General features: G+C 43.4%; 1 protein-coding gene across 1 annotated transcript in view; it reads left to right on the top strand.

Annotated features, from left to right (window-relative positions):
• Positions 1-10,568: 10,568 nt before the first annotated feature.
• The window catches only part of OC90 (otoconin 90), a 70,257-nt gene continuing 65,220 nt past the window's right edge, over positions 10,569-15,605 (top strand). The window contains exons 1-2 of the mRNA XM_044293684.1: positions 10,569-10,719; positions 11,667-11,723. Of these exons, the coding sequence (XP_044149619.1) occupies positions 10,569-10,719; positions 11,667-11,723 (208 nt within the window). The remainder of the gene's footprint in view (positions 10,720-11,666; positions 11,724-15,605) is intronic.

Here is a 15,605-nt window from a genome sequence, read left to right as displayed (position 1 = left end):
GGCAGTTGGGAGCAGCTGGCTGGGCGCATTTTCAGATGAAACGCCGCCCCTTGGGCAGATTGGTGAGGAGACAGGCAAGTTATAAAACTTTATATTTCGGTATTTAGAAGGTGGACAGGGGGGATACTTACATGCTTTTAATAGACTGTATAAGACCTGTAATGTCAGATATATAACACAATATGCTGAATTTGCCTGTCAGTGTCCCTTTAAGTCACCTACAGGGGGTAAAAAAAAAGTTCAAAAAAGGTTTTCTGTAGAACAAAAAGAGAACAGTGCTAATGTTTTTTAAACCTAAAATGCCATTATTATTGGAATAAAAAAATAATAATATCACACATAATTGGTATGGGCACATCAGTAGAAACACATACGATAAAATGAGCAAGAAATAAAAAAAATAAAAAAATAAAACATATAAACAGTGCCAGAATTCGTTTTTTTGTTCATCCTGCCTCCCAAAGAAATAAAAAGTGATTAAAAACTCCTGCTGTATGTGCCCCAAAATTGAACCAATGAAAACTATAGAAAACCGCACAAGAAAACAAAAAAAAGCCCTCACATGTCCATCGACAGAAAAAAGAAAAAAGTTTACATTTTGTATCACTTTAATACTGCACAGTGAACCCACTAAAAGTAAAACACCTAAATGCAGTCATTAAGCTAGTATTAACTCGTCCATTTAAAATGCAAAAATGAAAAATAAAAATCATTGCACCCTTAAAGCCACAACTAGCTGCATCATAAAAGGGTTAAAGGGGCTTTGGCGATTGAAAAACATGGCTGCTATTTTCCAAAAAGAGCGCCATGTTTGGTATTGCAGCTTAGCCTCATTCACTTCAATGAATCTGATCTGCAATATCAGAAACAACTCATGAACAGGTGGGGTGCTGGTTGTAGAACAAGGTGGACATATTTTTCAAATCTGGTGCAACCCAATTATCCTTAGGATTGGTCACCAATTTCAGACTAGCTGGGGCCTGACATCTGGCACCCCTGCACCAATAAGATGCTTGAACGGGACAGCACAACTCTGAACATTGGGTAGTGGCCATGAATAGTGTAGAGCGAATCAAAGTTCACAAATTTCAATCTGGACTTCAATCTGAATTTCAGGAAAAAATGTATTTGCCATGAAGCCGAATTTCTTCTAGCTTTATGGTAGCAAATAGATTTTTCCTGAAATGGTGGTAAAAATAACAAAAAAAAATCATACTTTTGTCATCTATTTGAGTGCGAAGAGGCCGCTGTGGCCATTTTGCTTAAAGAACCTGCTCAAAATCTCGTGTCTTTGAGCTCAAATCTATGAGGTACACTAGGTATGATTACATTTTTTTGTTGTTGATCAACCCCTGAAAGGCCTTAATATTCATTTTAGATGCCACAATCAGTGATGAACGTGGCATCTGAGGGGTTCAATGACAGGGGAGGCGCAAATTTCTTTATTTTCATGACTATGAAAATTGGAGATTCACACTGAAGGCATCAAAACTATGAATTAACACATGTGGAATTATATAGATAACAAAAAAGTGTGAAACAACTGAAAATATGTAATATTCTAGGTTCTTCAAAGTAGCCACCGTTTGCTTTGATTACTGCTTTGCACACTCTTGGCATTCTCTTGATGAGCTTCAAGAGGTAGTCACCTGAAATGGTCTTCCAACAGTCTTGAAGGAGTTCCCAGAGATGCTTAGCACTTGTTGGCCCTTTTGCCTTCACTCTGCGGTCCAGCTCACCCCAAACCATCTCGATTGGGTTCAGGTCCGGTGACTGTGGAGGCCAGGTCATCTGGCGCAGCACCCCATCACTCTCCTTCATGGTCAAATAGCCCTTACACAGCCTGGAGGTGTGTTTGGGGTCATTGTCCTGTTGAAAAATAAATGATGGTCCAACTAAACGCAAACCGGATGGAATAGCATGCCGCTGCAAGATGCTGTGGTAGCCATGCTGGTTCAGTATGCCTTCAATTTTGAATAAATCCCCAACAGTGTCACCAGCAAAGCACCCCCACACCATCACACCTCCTCCTCCATGCTTCACGGTGGGAACCAGGCATGTAGAGTCCATCCGTTTACCTTTTCTGCGTTGCACAAAGACACGGTGGTTGGAACCAAAGATCTCAAATTTGGACTCATCAGACCAAAGCACAGATTTCCACTGGTCTAATGTCCATTCCTTGTGTTCTTTAGCCCAAACAAGTCTCTTCTGCTTGTTGCCTGTTCTTAGTAGTGGTTTCCTAGCAGATATTCTACCACGAAGGCCTGATTCACACAGTCTCCTCTTAACAGTTGTTCTAGAGATGTGTCTGCTGCTAGAACTCTGTGTGGCATTGACCTGGTCTCTAATCTGAGCTGCTGTTAACCTGCGATTTCTGAGGCTGGTGACTCGGATGAACTTATCCTCCGCAGCAGAGGTGATTCTTGGTCTTCCTTTCCTGGGGCGGTCCGCATGTGAGCCAGTTTCTTTGTAGCGCTTGTGTCACAACCAGACAGCTGAGAAGCTCTGACAGAGGCCTTTCAGAACCTCCTCCTTGAGTTTCTGTGTTGTGGTATTCAGTTCCTCCTCTCGTTAGCCTCTCTCAGCTGTCATGTGTTGGACTAATTGCTTCCCTTTAAATTCCTCCCTAAAATGCTTTTCTGGGCGGCTTATACTACTTCCTGGAGTGTGTGTGCATGCTGACTTTGTTCTCCTGTTTGCTACAAAGCTAAGTGTTGTACCTTTATCTGTTATTTTCTGTTTGCTGGATCCCAGGTGACCCTGACTCCCTCCGTATCTTGTGTAGGGAGCCGGTGGTCGTGTCCCCTCACTATTGTAGGGTGCTCAGGGCTTTATAGTCAAGGTTCCTGGATATGCAAACCTCCACCATTAGGATCTTTGCATAGGCTGAGCAGCCAGGGAAAGTGCCAGGTCTTCTGCAGGGGTCTCCCTTGGTTCCTTAGCTTTTGGATCCAGCGAGTCATTTATACATGTTGCTTTGCCTTGTTTCCTGTACACCGTCTGTGACATTATAAGCCGCCATAACCGTCTCAAGCATGGATCCGGTTTCACTTTTGGCTGAACGTTTCCAGGGTCTTTCATTGGAGGTAGCTGATCTCCGTAAGACTTTTTCTCAGCTTCAAGTGACCGGTTCAGCTTGCGTTCATGGAGTTTGTTCTGAGCCTAAGATCTCGCTCCCGGATACGTTCTCCGGGGGTAGTGAGAATTTTGTGCGTTTTAGAGAGGCTTGCAAACTCCATTTTCGCCTTCTTCCCCACTCCTCTGGTGATGAGGAACGGAGGGTGGGGATCATTATATCGCTGCTATGGGGTAACGCTCAGTCCTGGGCCTTTTCGCTGCCGGAGGGGGCACGGCCTCTCCGTTCAGTGGATGAATTCTTTTTAGCCCTGGGTCAGATATATGATGATCCGGATCGTATTGCTCTGGCTGAGTCTAAACTACGTCTATTATTCCAGGGTAAACAATCCGCAGAAATATACTGTTCAGAATTTCGGAGATGGGCAGTTGATACTGGTTGGAATGATGCTGCGCTCCGAAGTCAATTTTGCCATGGTCTTTCAGAGGGATTGAAAGATGCATTTGCCTTTCATGAGAGGCCTATTTCTTTGGACTCTGCTATGTCTCAGGCCGTTCGTATTGACAGGCGTCTTAGAGAGAGAGGAGAGATGTCCCCTACCTGTCATACTCAGTCCCAGGACAGTGCAGCGGTCCCATTCTGTGCGCAGGGGTCTCAGTCGCCGTCAGCCCCTTCTGAGCAGGAGCCCATGCAGCTGGGGTTGATTGCTTCTTACAATAGAAGATTCAGCCCGCATGGGAGGGTTTGTTTTTGTTGTGGAGGTATAAATCATTTGGCAAATATTTGTCCCTCTAGGAGATTCAGGCAGTTTTCTGGGAGTAATAAAGAAACAAACAGGAAAAAATCTTTTAAAAATGTTCCGTCTGTTACTATTGGCAGGGTTCAGGCGGAAATTGAAGGTTTTCCATTTGCTTGTAGTTCCCGTTTTGTCCTGGGTGGCGCTAGAGAGCAAGAACATTTTTTGTGAGATTTTTGTGGATAGTGGAGCAGCGGTCAATCTCATTGATAATCAATTTGCGATAACTCATGGTTTCCAGGTGCGCACTTTGGGAAAGGATATTCCTGTTTTTGCTATCGATTCCGCTCCACTTTCTCAAAAATCATTAAAGGGCATAGTTCACAATATCCGTTTAATTGTGAGTGATGCTCATGTTGAGGATGTGTCATGTTTCGTTCTTAGCGGTTTACCTACCCCTCTGGTGTTGGGGCTGCCCTGGCTCACTAAGCATAACCCCACCATTGATTGGCAAGCGAGGCAAATTAATGGTTGGAGTGACTTTTGCAGAGAGAATTGCCTCATGACATCTGTTTCTGAGGTTGCTACTAAGACTGTACCATCTTTTCTCTCTGAATTTTCGGATGTCTTCTCTAAGAGTGGAGTTCAGGATTTGCCCCGCACAGGGAGTACGATTGCCCTATTAATCTCATCCCAGACGCCAAGCTGCCTAAATCTCGTTTATACAATCTTTCCCAACCTGAGAGGATCGCTATGCGTGCTTATATCTCTGAGAGTCTGAGAAAAGGACACATACGACCCTCGAAATCACCTGTTGCCGCTGGTTTTTTCTTTGTTAAGAAAAAAGATGGTTCTTTAAGACCTTGTCTGGATTTCAGGGAGCTGAACAATATCACAATTCGTGACCCTTATCCGCTTCCTCTGATCCCGGACCTGTTTTACCAGGTTGTTGGGGCTAAAGTCTTTTCCAAATTAGATCTAAGAGGGGCATACAACCTGGTCACGGTCAGAGAAGGGGACGAATGGAAGACGGCCTTCAATACCCCTGAGGGCCATTTTGAAAATTTGGTTATGCCTTTTGGTTTGATGAATGCCCCAGCCGTTTTTCAGCATTTCGTGAACAGCATTTTTTATCATTTGATGGGAAAATTTGTATTGGTGTATTTGGATGACATTTTGATTTTTTCTCCCGATTTCAAAACTCATAAGGAACATTTACGTCAGGTCTTGCTCATCCTGCGGGAGAATAAATTATATGCAAAACTGGAAAAATGTGTGTTTGGGGTTCCAGAAATTCCATTTCTGGGGTTTCTTCTCTCCGCTTCTGGTTTTCGCATGGACCCCGAGAAGGTCCGCGCTGTGCTTGAGTGGGAGCTTCCTGAGAATCAGAAGGCGCTGATGCGTTTTTTGGGCTTTGCCAATTATTACAGGAAGTTCATTTTGAATTATTCTTCTATTGTTAAACCACTCACTGATATGACCAGAAAGGGGGTAGATTTTTCTTCTTGGTCAGTAGAGGCGCGTAAGGCTTTTTCTGATATCAAGGAGAGTTTTGCTTCCGCTCCCATCTTGCTGCAACCTGATGTTTCTTTACCCTTCATAGTTGAGGTTGATGCTTCTGAGGTGGGTGTGGGGGCGGTCTTGTCTCAGGGTTCCTCTCCTGACAATTGGCGACCGTGTGCCTTTTTCTCAAGAAAACTCTCCTCCGCAGAGAGAAATTACGATGTGGGAGATAGGGAATTGTTGGCCATCAAGTTGGCTTTTGAGGAATGGCGCCATTGGCTAGAGGGAGCCAGACACCCTATTACCGTATTTACTGACCATAAAAATCTGGCCTACTTGGAGTCAGCCAAGCGTCTGAACCCGAGACAGGCCAGATGGTCTTTGTTCTTTTCTAGGTTTAATTTTGTTGTCACGTTCCGCCCTGGAGTTAAGAATGTGAAGGCAGATGCCCTGTCACGTTGTATTCCGGGAGGCGGGAATTTTGAAGACCCGGGTCCCATTTTGGCTGAAGGTGTGGTGGTCTCTGCTCTTTTTCCTGAATTGGAGGCAGAGGTGCAGGCAGCCCAGTCAGAGGCTCCTGATCTTTGTCCTCCTGGGAGGTTGTTTGTGCCTCTCGCTTTAAGACACAAGATTTTTAAAGAACACCATGATACGGTCCTTGCTGGGCACCCGGGGGTAAGAGCCACACTGGATCTCATCGCTCGGAGATTCTGGTGGCCTGCGCTTCGTAAGTCGGTTGAGGGTTTTGTGGCAGCCTGCGAGACTTGCGCTCGTGCCAAAGTCCCTCATTCACGGCCATCAGGTCCTCTCCTTCCCTTACCCATTCCTTCCCGTCCTTGGACACATCTGTCCATGGACTTCATAACGGACCTGCCTCGTTCCTCGGGGAAGACCGTGATTCTGGTGGTGGTGGACCGTTTTAGCAAAATGGTGCATTTCATCCCTTTTCCTGGTTTGCCCAATGCTAAGACGCTGGCGCAGGCATTTATTGATCACATTGTCAAATTGCACGGTATTCCTTCAGACATAGTCTCTGATAGGGGCACACAGTTTGTTTCCAGATTCTGGAAGGCTTTCTGTTCTCGCTTGGGGGTTCGGTTGTCATTCTCTTCTGCTTTCCACCCGCAGTCGAATGGCCAGACAGAGCGCGTCAATCAGAATCTGGAAACATATCTGCGCTGTTTTGTGGCGGAGAATCAAGAGGATTGGTGTTCTTTTTTGTCCCTTGCTGAGTTTGCTTTAAATAACCGTTGTCAGGAGTCCTCTGATAAGTCACCATTTTTTGGTGCATATGGGTTTCATCCGCAGTTTGGGACTTTCTCGGGAGAGGGGTCTTCTGGTTTACCTGATGAGGACAGATTCTCCTCCTCTTTGTCATCTATTTGGCAAAAGATTCAGGATAATCTAAAGAGCATGAGTGAGAGATATAAGCGTGTGGCAGATAAGAGACGTGTGCTTGGTCCGGACCTGAATGTTGGTGATCTGGTGTGGTTGTCTACCAAGAATATCAAATTGAAGGTTCCCTCCTGGAAGTTGGGTCCTAGGTTTATTGGGCCTTACAAAATCCTGTCTGTCATCAATCCTGTTGCATACCGTCTTGATCTTCCTCAGACTTGGAAGATCCATAATGTTTTTCATAAGTCCTTATTGAAACCTTATGTTCAACCCATTGTACCCTCGCCTTTGCCTCCTCCTCCAACTATGGTTGATGGGAATCTTGAATTTCAGGTCTCTAGGATTGTGGATTCTCGTCTTGTCCGCGGTTCTCTTCAGTACCTTGTTCATTGGGAGGGGTATGGTCCTGAGGAGAGGATGTGGATCCCAGTGACGGACATTAAGGCCTCTCGTCTCATCAGGGCTTTCCATAGGTCCCATCCTGAGAAGGTGGGTTCTGAGTGTCCGGAGTCCACTCGTAGAGGGAGGGGTACTGTCACAACCAGACAGCTGAGAAGCTCTGACAGAGGCCTTTCAGAACCTCCTCCTTGAGTTTCTGTGTTGTGGTATTCAGTTCCTCCTCTCGTTAGCCTCTCTCAGCTGTCATGTGTTGGACTAATTGCTTCCCTTTAAATTCCTCCCCAAAATGCTTTTCTGGGCGGTTTATACTACTTCCTGGAGTGTGTGTGCATGCTGACTTTGTTCTCCTGTTTGCTACAAAGCTAAGTGTTGTACCTTTATCTGTTATTTTCTGTTTGCTGGATCCCAGGTGACCCTGACTCCCTCCGTATCTTGTGTAGGGAGCCGGTGGTCGTGTCCCCTCACTATTGTAGGGTGCTCAGGGCTTTATAGTCAAGGTTCCTGGATATGCTAACCTCCACCATTAGGATCTTTGCATAGGCTGAGCAGCCAGGGAAAGTGCCAGGTCTTCTGCAGGGGTCTCCCTTGGTTCCTTAGCTTTTGGATCCAGCGAGTCATTTATACATGTTGCTTTGCCTTGTTTCCTGTACACCGTCCGTGACAGCTTGATGGTTTTTGTGACTGCACTTGGGGACACTTTCAAAGTTTTCCCAATTTTTCAGACTGACTGACGTTCATTTCTTAAAGTAATGATGGCCACTCGTTTTTCTTTACTTAGCTGCTTTTTTCTTGCCATAATACAAATTCTAACAGTCGATTTAGTAGGACTATCAGCTGTGTATCCACCTGACTTCTCCACAACGCAACTGATGGTCCCAACCCCATTTATAAGGCAAGAAATCCCACTTATTAAACCTGACAGGGCACACCTGTGAAGTGGAAACCATTTCAGGTGACTACCTCTTGAAGCTCATCAAGAGAATGCCAAGAGTGTGCAAAGCAGTAATCAAAGAAAAAGGTGGCTACTTTGAAGAACCTAGAATATGACATATTTTCAGTTGTTTCACACTTTTTTGTTATGTATATAATTCCACATGCGTTAATTCATAGTTTTGATGCCTTCAGTGTGAATCTACAATTTTCATAGTCATGAAAATAAAGAAAACTCTTTGAATGAGAAGGTGTATCCAAACTTTTGGTTTGTACTGTACATTGTAACACTTTCCGTCTGTCATAGACTTACATTACAGCTTTAATGACACTCAATGACAATGACACAGCAGTTTTTCTAGACAAAAATACGTTTCCAGACATAACAACATGTCTAAACCAGACAGTCACAAGGTCAGTCTGTCTGGGTTTGGTGGTAAACAATATCTGGCTTTTCCCTCCAAAACATGTTCTTCTTCAAAGTCTATGGCAGCTGTGGAAAATTAGCAGTTTCCTATTCAAAGTCCTAGCAGTCTCTCAGTATTCATTAACCCTTTCCACAGAGCCATGTAAATACCAGTTATAATGAAAAGGACATATATCACAACATACATATAAAATGTAATTGCACAGTATTAACCCTTTCAGTACCAGGCCACTTTTCACATAAAATCCCAGGCTGATTTTTGCAAATCTGACATGTGTCACTTTATGTGGTAAAAGCTTTTACTTATCCATGCCATTCTCAGATTGTTTTCTTGTGACACATTGTACTTCATGACAGTGGTAAATTTGAGTCGATATATTTCACTTTTATTTATAAAATAATCCAAAATTTACCCAAAATTTTAAAAAAGTAATTTTTAATACCTCATAAAATGGTTATCAATCAACATTCCCCATATGTCTGCTTTATGTTGGCATAGTTTTGTAAATGTAATTACATAGCCTGGCTATGAGCTATGCGCTGCGATTGGCCAGCAGTGCAGCAAGGGACACGCCTCCTACAAGAAATCAGTCAGAGGGAGCGCAGACACCGGAGCCTATACCGGGCGAACGGAGCGGCGCCCAGACTTACTAGTAAGTGCAGGGGGACCCCTGGGCGCCGCTCTGCCCACAGGTATAGTTAGTTTTTAGTTTGTAGAGTAGTGAAAGGTCCTCTTTAAGCGTTTTATGGAATTTGGAAAAACTTGGCTGTAAAAATGAATGGTTTGTTTCTTCCAATAAAATGTTGCTTTAGCCCCAAATTTTTCATTTTCCTAAGGGGTAACAGGAGAAAAAGCCACCCAGAATTTGTTACCCATTTTCTCCTGAATAAGGCAACACCCCATATGTAGTGGTAAACTGCTGTGGGGGCACATGGCAGGACTCATAACGGAAGGAGCGCCATATGGCTTTTGCAGCGCAGATTTTGATGGATAGGTTTATGGGTGCCATTGGTTTTTATTTTTTAAGTGATTGTCTTATGTGGGGGCTAATTTTTTGCGGGATGAGGTGGCTGTTTGGTAAAATTTTGGGGTACATAAGACTTTTAGATCACTTTGTATTAAACTTTTTGTGAGGCAAGGTGAAAAAAATGGCTGTTTTGGCATATTTTTATTTATTTATTTTTACAGCATTCACCTGAGGGGGCATATAATGTGATATTTACAACAGGTTGTTGCAGATGCGGCAATACCTAATATGTCTATCATTTTTATTTTTGTTACGTTTTACACAGTGAAATCATTTATCTTGTTTATGTGTTGCCATTTTCTGAGAGCCCTATATTTTTTTTTTTCAGCCACTTGTCCTAGGTAGGGGCTCATTTTTTGCAGGATGAGATGACTGTTTGATTAGTACCATTTTGGGGTACATAAGACTTTTTATCACTTGGTATTACACTTTTTGTGAGGCAAGGTGACCAGAAAATGGCTTTTTTAACACTGTTTTTATTTATTATTATTTTTTACGGCATTCACCTGACGGGGTGGATCATGTGATATTTTAATAGAGCCGGTCAATACGGACGCGGCGATACCTAATATGTCTTTTTTTCCCTATTACAAAATACAATTTTTTTATAAATTTTTTGGGGGGGGAAAGGGACGCTTTTTCTTTACTTGAAACTTTAAAAATAAAAATATTTTTTTTTTTTAAGTTTTCTTCAAATACTAATTTGAATAAGCAAGTGCTGCCTCCTGCCCCCTGAAATAGAAGATTATTTATTTATAACAAGAATCAAATTTACAGGTCTCTGGAGATTTGAGCTCCCAACCATTTATATGGCAGGCAGAAGACTTACCATTACATTAAAGATGTACTGTGTTAGAAAGTTAGGGTTTTCTTTGCTTAAAGGTGCTATCTGCTATTTTTAAACCAGTGCCCGCAGCCTGCCTCCTGAAATAACAGATCCATACTTCCATGCTTTATGCTCCTTTGCACTGCCTCCGCTGCCTCTATCTTCTGGTACACCGCATGTTTACATCCAGCTGGCTATGCACACGGTCACATGTGCCGCTCCATCCAATGACTGGCTTCAATGGTGACATGGTGCCTGTGACCAAATCACTGCTGGAGCCAGTTATTGGCTGGAGCGGAGCATGTGACCATGCCCATAGCCAGCAGAATGTAAACAGTGAGGGGACCGAAATATGGAGACAGTGGAGGCAGAACACAGGACTGGAGTGGTGTAGAGCAGGTAAGTATGGATCTGCTATTTCAGGAGGCAGGCTGTGGGCACTTGCTTAAAAATTAATATTACCAGAAAGCATCTTTAAGCATAGAAAACCTTTCTAACACAGTAGGTCTTTAAGGTAATGGTAAGTCTTTTGCCTGATATATAGATGATTGGGAGCTCAAATCTCCACAGAGACCTGTAAATTTGATTCTTAAGTAAAATGTGCTGGGAGAGGGTCCCAAACCCAAACCCATATAGAGCAAGAGACCCAGCTTCATTAAAGGGGTTATCTGTGAATTTGATATTGATGGCCTGTCCTCAGGATCCTTCATCAATATCAGATCACCAGGGGTCTGGCTTCTGGGACATCCGCCAATCAGCTGTTCAAAGAGACCGCGGTGTTCCATCAGCACTTAGGTCTCTTCCTAAGCCAGTGGCAGCAATGTGCATCAGTCACATAGCCTAGACGCAGCTCAGCCCCATTCAAGAGAATAGACTGAGCTTCAATACCAAGCGCAGCCACTATACAATGTACGGCGCTGTGCTTGGTTAGCAGTGATGAGGCCACAGCGCTGACTGAGCTCTGGTGAGCACAGGGGCCTCTTCAAACAGCTGATCGGCAGGGGTGCCGAAAGTCAGTCGCTCACCTATCTGATATTGATGAGCTATTCTGAGGATAGGTCATCAATATCAATTCCCAGATAACCCTTTTAATACTCACTGCACTGAAGTGGATATTAATGAGGCGCCAATGTCAGAGACTGCAGGATGCTGGGCCCTGGCCTCGGAGCTTCTCCGGGTCCCTGACTGCACTACTGCCAGTACTGTCCTGATTGCAGCCCTGGGTCAAGGATTAACTCTTCTCAAAGGTCTTTATAATGTGTTTGTGAGTGTAACTTTTTGACATGTGCCCCTTGTAATGATATGAGGATATTGCGTCTTAACATTCTTTTTTTGCTTTCTTTCAGACAACTTTACATTCAATGGGGTCTTTAAAAACATAGAAAGTGTCACATCATTTCTTGGTAAGGCCAAGCCAAACCAGTTAAATGGACATGAGTAAATAAAAATTTTGGTTAATTTACTTTTTACACTGTCTTGGCTAAAGTATTCACCCCTTGGTGTTTTTACTTATTTGTTGCATTACAACTCAGATTAAAATAGATATTTGAAGGTTTGTACCATTTTTTTTACACGACATGTCTACCTTCTTTTTTTTTTTTTTACTGAGACACAATAATTAGAACAAAAAACAGAGACCTTTATTGTGCATAAGTAATTTATCCTGTATAAAGTCAATGGTACACTGAGCCACCTTTTGCTGCAAGTGCACAAGTCTCTTGGGGTTTGTCTATTAGCTTTGCACATCTAGAGACTGGGATTTGTGCCTATTCTTCCAGACAAAACTCTTTTGCTCCTTCCAGTGAGGGCTCTTTCACATGAGCGGATGCAGTGCGTGGAATCCGCTGTGTGAAAGAGGGCCAAGCCCCGTTCCAGACAGCAGAGACACAGAGAATTAACATGATTGATAATGCTCCGTGTCTCTCTGTGACTTTTTTACTAGAAAATCACATTGACAATTTTATTTCACTGTGATTTTGTAGTAAAAACATCACAGAGAGGCACGGAGCATTATCAATCATGTTAATGCTTCGTGTCTCTGCTGTCCGGAGCGGGGCTTGGCTCTCTTTCACGCAGCGGATTACATGCACAGCATCTGCTCGTGTGAAAGAGCCCTTAGATGGTTGCATTGGTTTCCTGCAGTCTTCATGTCATACCACCGATCTCCATTGGATTGAGGTCTGGGATTTGACCCAGCCATTCCAAGTCTTTCCTTACACTCCCCCCTCTTCCACTGCAGCATCATTAGGGCCATTGTCCTGCTAGAAGATAAATCTCTGTCCCGGTCTCAAATCTCTGGCTGACTGAAAAAGGTTCTCCTCAATAATTGCCCTCTATTTACTGCAATCCATTATTCCTTCAATCCTGATCAGTTTTCCAGTCCTTGCAGATAAAAAAAAAGTATCTCCACAGTGTGATGCTGCTTTCACCATGCTTCACTGTGGGAATGGTGTTCTTCGGGTGGTGGGAAGTGTTGGGTTTGCACCACAAATAGTGTTTTTATGATGGTCTCATCTGACCAGAAAACCTCCTTCCTTGTGTTTGAGGAGTCTGCCACAAGCTGTTTGGCTAACTTCTAATGTTTTTTTATAAGCAAATTTTTTATTGTAGCCACTCTTCCTTAAAGCCTTATTTTGTGGAGTGTATGGCTCCTAGTGGTACTATGGACATCTTGTCTGTGGAGTATATGGCTTTTAGTGGTCCTACAGAAAAATCCTTCCATTTCTGCTGTGGAGTGTATGGCTTATACAGGGAGTGCAGAATTATTAGGCAAATGAGTATTTTGACCACATCATCCTCTTTATGCATGTTGTCTTACTCCAAGCTGTATAGGCTCGAAAGCCTACTACCAATTAAGCATATTAGGTGATGTGCATCTCTGTAATGAGAAGGGGTGTGGTCTAATGACATCAACACCCTATATCAGGTGTGCATAATTATTAGGCAACTTTCCTTTGGCAAAATGGGTCAAAAGAAGGACTTGACAGGCTCAGAAAAGTCAAAAATAGTGAGATATCTTGCAGAGGGATGCAGCACTCTTAAAATTGCAAAGCTTCTGAAGCGTGATCATCGAACAATCAAGCGTTTCATTCAAAATAGTCAACAGGGTCGCAAGAAGCGTGTGGAAAAATCAAGGCGCAAAATAACTGCCCATGAACTGAGAAAAGTCAAGCGTGCAGCTGCCAAGATGCCACTTGCCACCAGTTTGGCCATATTTCAGAGCTGCAACATCACTGGAGTGCCCAAAAGCACAAGGTGTGCAATACTCAGAGACATGGCCAAGGTAAGAAAGGCTGAAAGACGACCACCACTGAACAAGACACACAAGCTGAAACGTCAAGACTGGGCCAAGAAATATCTCAAGACTGATTTTTCTAAGGTTTTATGGACTGATGAAATGAGAGTGAGTCTTGATGGGCCAGATGGATGGGCCCGTGGCTGGATTGGTAAAGGGCAGAGAGCTCCAGTCCGACTCAGACGCCAGCAAGGTGGAGGTGGAGTACTGGTTTGGGCTGGTATCATCAAAGATGAGCTTGTGGGGCCTTTTCGGGTTGAGGATGGAGTCAAGCTCAACTCCCAGTCCTACTGCCAGTTTCTGGAAGACACCTTATTCAAGCAGTGGTACAGGAAGAAGTCTGCATCCTTCAAGAAAAACATGATTTTCATGCAGGACAATGCTCCATCACACGCGTCCAAGTACTCCACAGCGTGGCTGGCAAGAAAGGGTATAAAAGAAGAAAATCTAATGACATGGCCTCCTTGTTCACCTGATCTGAACCCCATTGAGAACCTGTGGTCCATCATCAAATGTGAGATTTACAAGGAGGGAAAACAGTACACCTCTCTGAACAGTGTCTGGGAGGCTGTGGTTGCCGCTGCACGCAATGTTGATGGTGAACAGATCAAAACACTGACAGAATCCATGGATGTCAGGCTTTTGAGTGTCCTTGCAAAGAAAGGTGGCTATATTGGTCACTGATTTGTTTTTGTTTTGTTTTTGAATGTCAGAAATGTATATTTGTGAATGTTGAGATGTTATATTGGTTTCACTGGTAAAAATAAATAATTGAAATGGGTATATACAGTCATGTGAAAAAATTAGGACACCCTTTGAAAGCATGTGGTTTTTTGTAACATTTTTAATAAAAGGTTATTTCATCTCCGTTTCAACAATACAGAGAGATTAAAGTAATCCAACTAAACAAAGAAAACTGAAGAAAAGTCTTTTCCAGATCTTCTGTAAATGTCATTCTACAAAAATGCCTATTCTAACTGAGGAAAAAGATAGGACACCCTCACATGTATTCCCTCTTAAATTGGCTCAGATCTCACACAGGTATATCACACCAGGTGCACATAATTAGTAGATCGTTACTCTGCATGTTGAATGAGGCTTGCCCTATTTAAACCTCAGACATTTAGTTTGGTGTGCTCCTGACTGTTGAAGTGAGAGTGAGCACCATGGTGAGAGCAAAAGAGCTGTCAGAGGACTTCAGAAAAAAGATTGTAGCAGCCTATGAGTCTGGGAAGGGATTTAAAAAGATCTCAAAAGATTTTGAAATCAGCCATTCCACTGTCCGGAAGATAGTCTACAAGTGGAGGGCTTTCAAAACAACTGCCAACATGCCCAGGACTGGTCGCCCCAGCAAGTTCACCCCAAGAGCAGACCGCAAGATGCTAAAAGAGGTCTCCAAAAACCCTAAAGTGTCATCTCGAGAACTACAGCAGGCTCTGGCTACTGTTGATGTAGAAGTACATGCCTCTACAATCAGAAAGAGACTGTACAAGTTTAACTTGCATGGGAGGTGTGCAAGGAGGAAACCTTTGCTTTCCAAGAGAAACATCGAGGCCAGACTGACATTTGCCAGAGATAAAGTTGACAAAGACCAGGACTTCTGGAATAATGTTCTTTGGACAGATGAGTCCAAAATTGAATTATTTGGACACAACAGCAGAGGACATGTTTGGCGTAAACCAAACACAGCATTCCAAGAAAAGAACCTCATACCAACTGTGAAGCATGGAGGTGGAAGTGTCATGGTTTGGGGCTGCTTTGCTGCAGCAGGACCTGGTCAGCTCACCATCATAGAATCCACGATGAATTCTACTGTGTATCAGAAGGTGCTTGAAGAACATGTGAGACCATCAGTTAGAAAATTAAAGCTGAAGCGGAACTGGACCATGCAACATGACAATGACCCAAAACATACTAGTAAATCAACCAAAGATTGGCTGAAAAAGAAGAAATGGAGAGTCCTGGAATGGCCAAGTCAAAGTCCAGATTT

The sequence above is a fragment of the Bufo gargarizans genome, chromosome 5, assembly GCF_014858855.1.
Source record: "Bufo gargarizans isolate SCDJY-AF-19 chromosome 5, ASM1485885v1, whole genome shotgun sequence".
Classification (NCBI taxonomy): Eukaryota; Metazoa; Chordata; class Amphibia; order Anura; family Bufonidae; genus Bufo; species Bufo gargarizans.
Note: the sequence above shows the minus strand (reverse complement) of the source record. Positions and strands in the feature narration are given on the sequence as shown.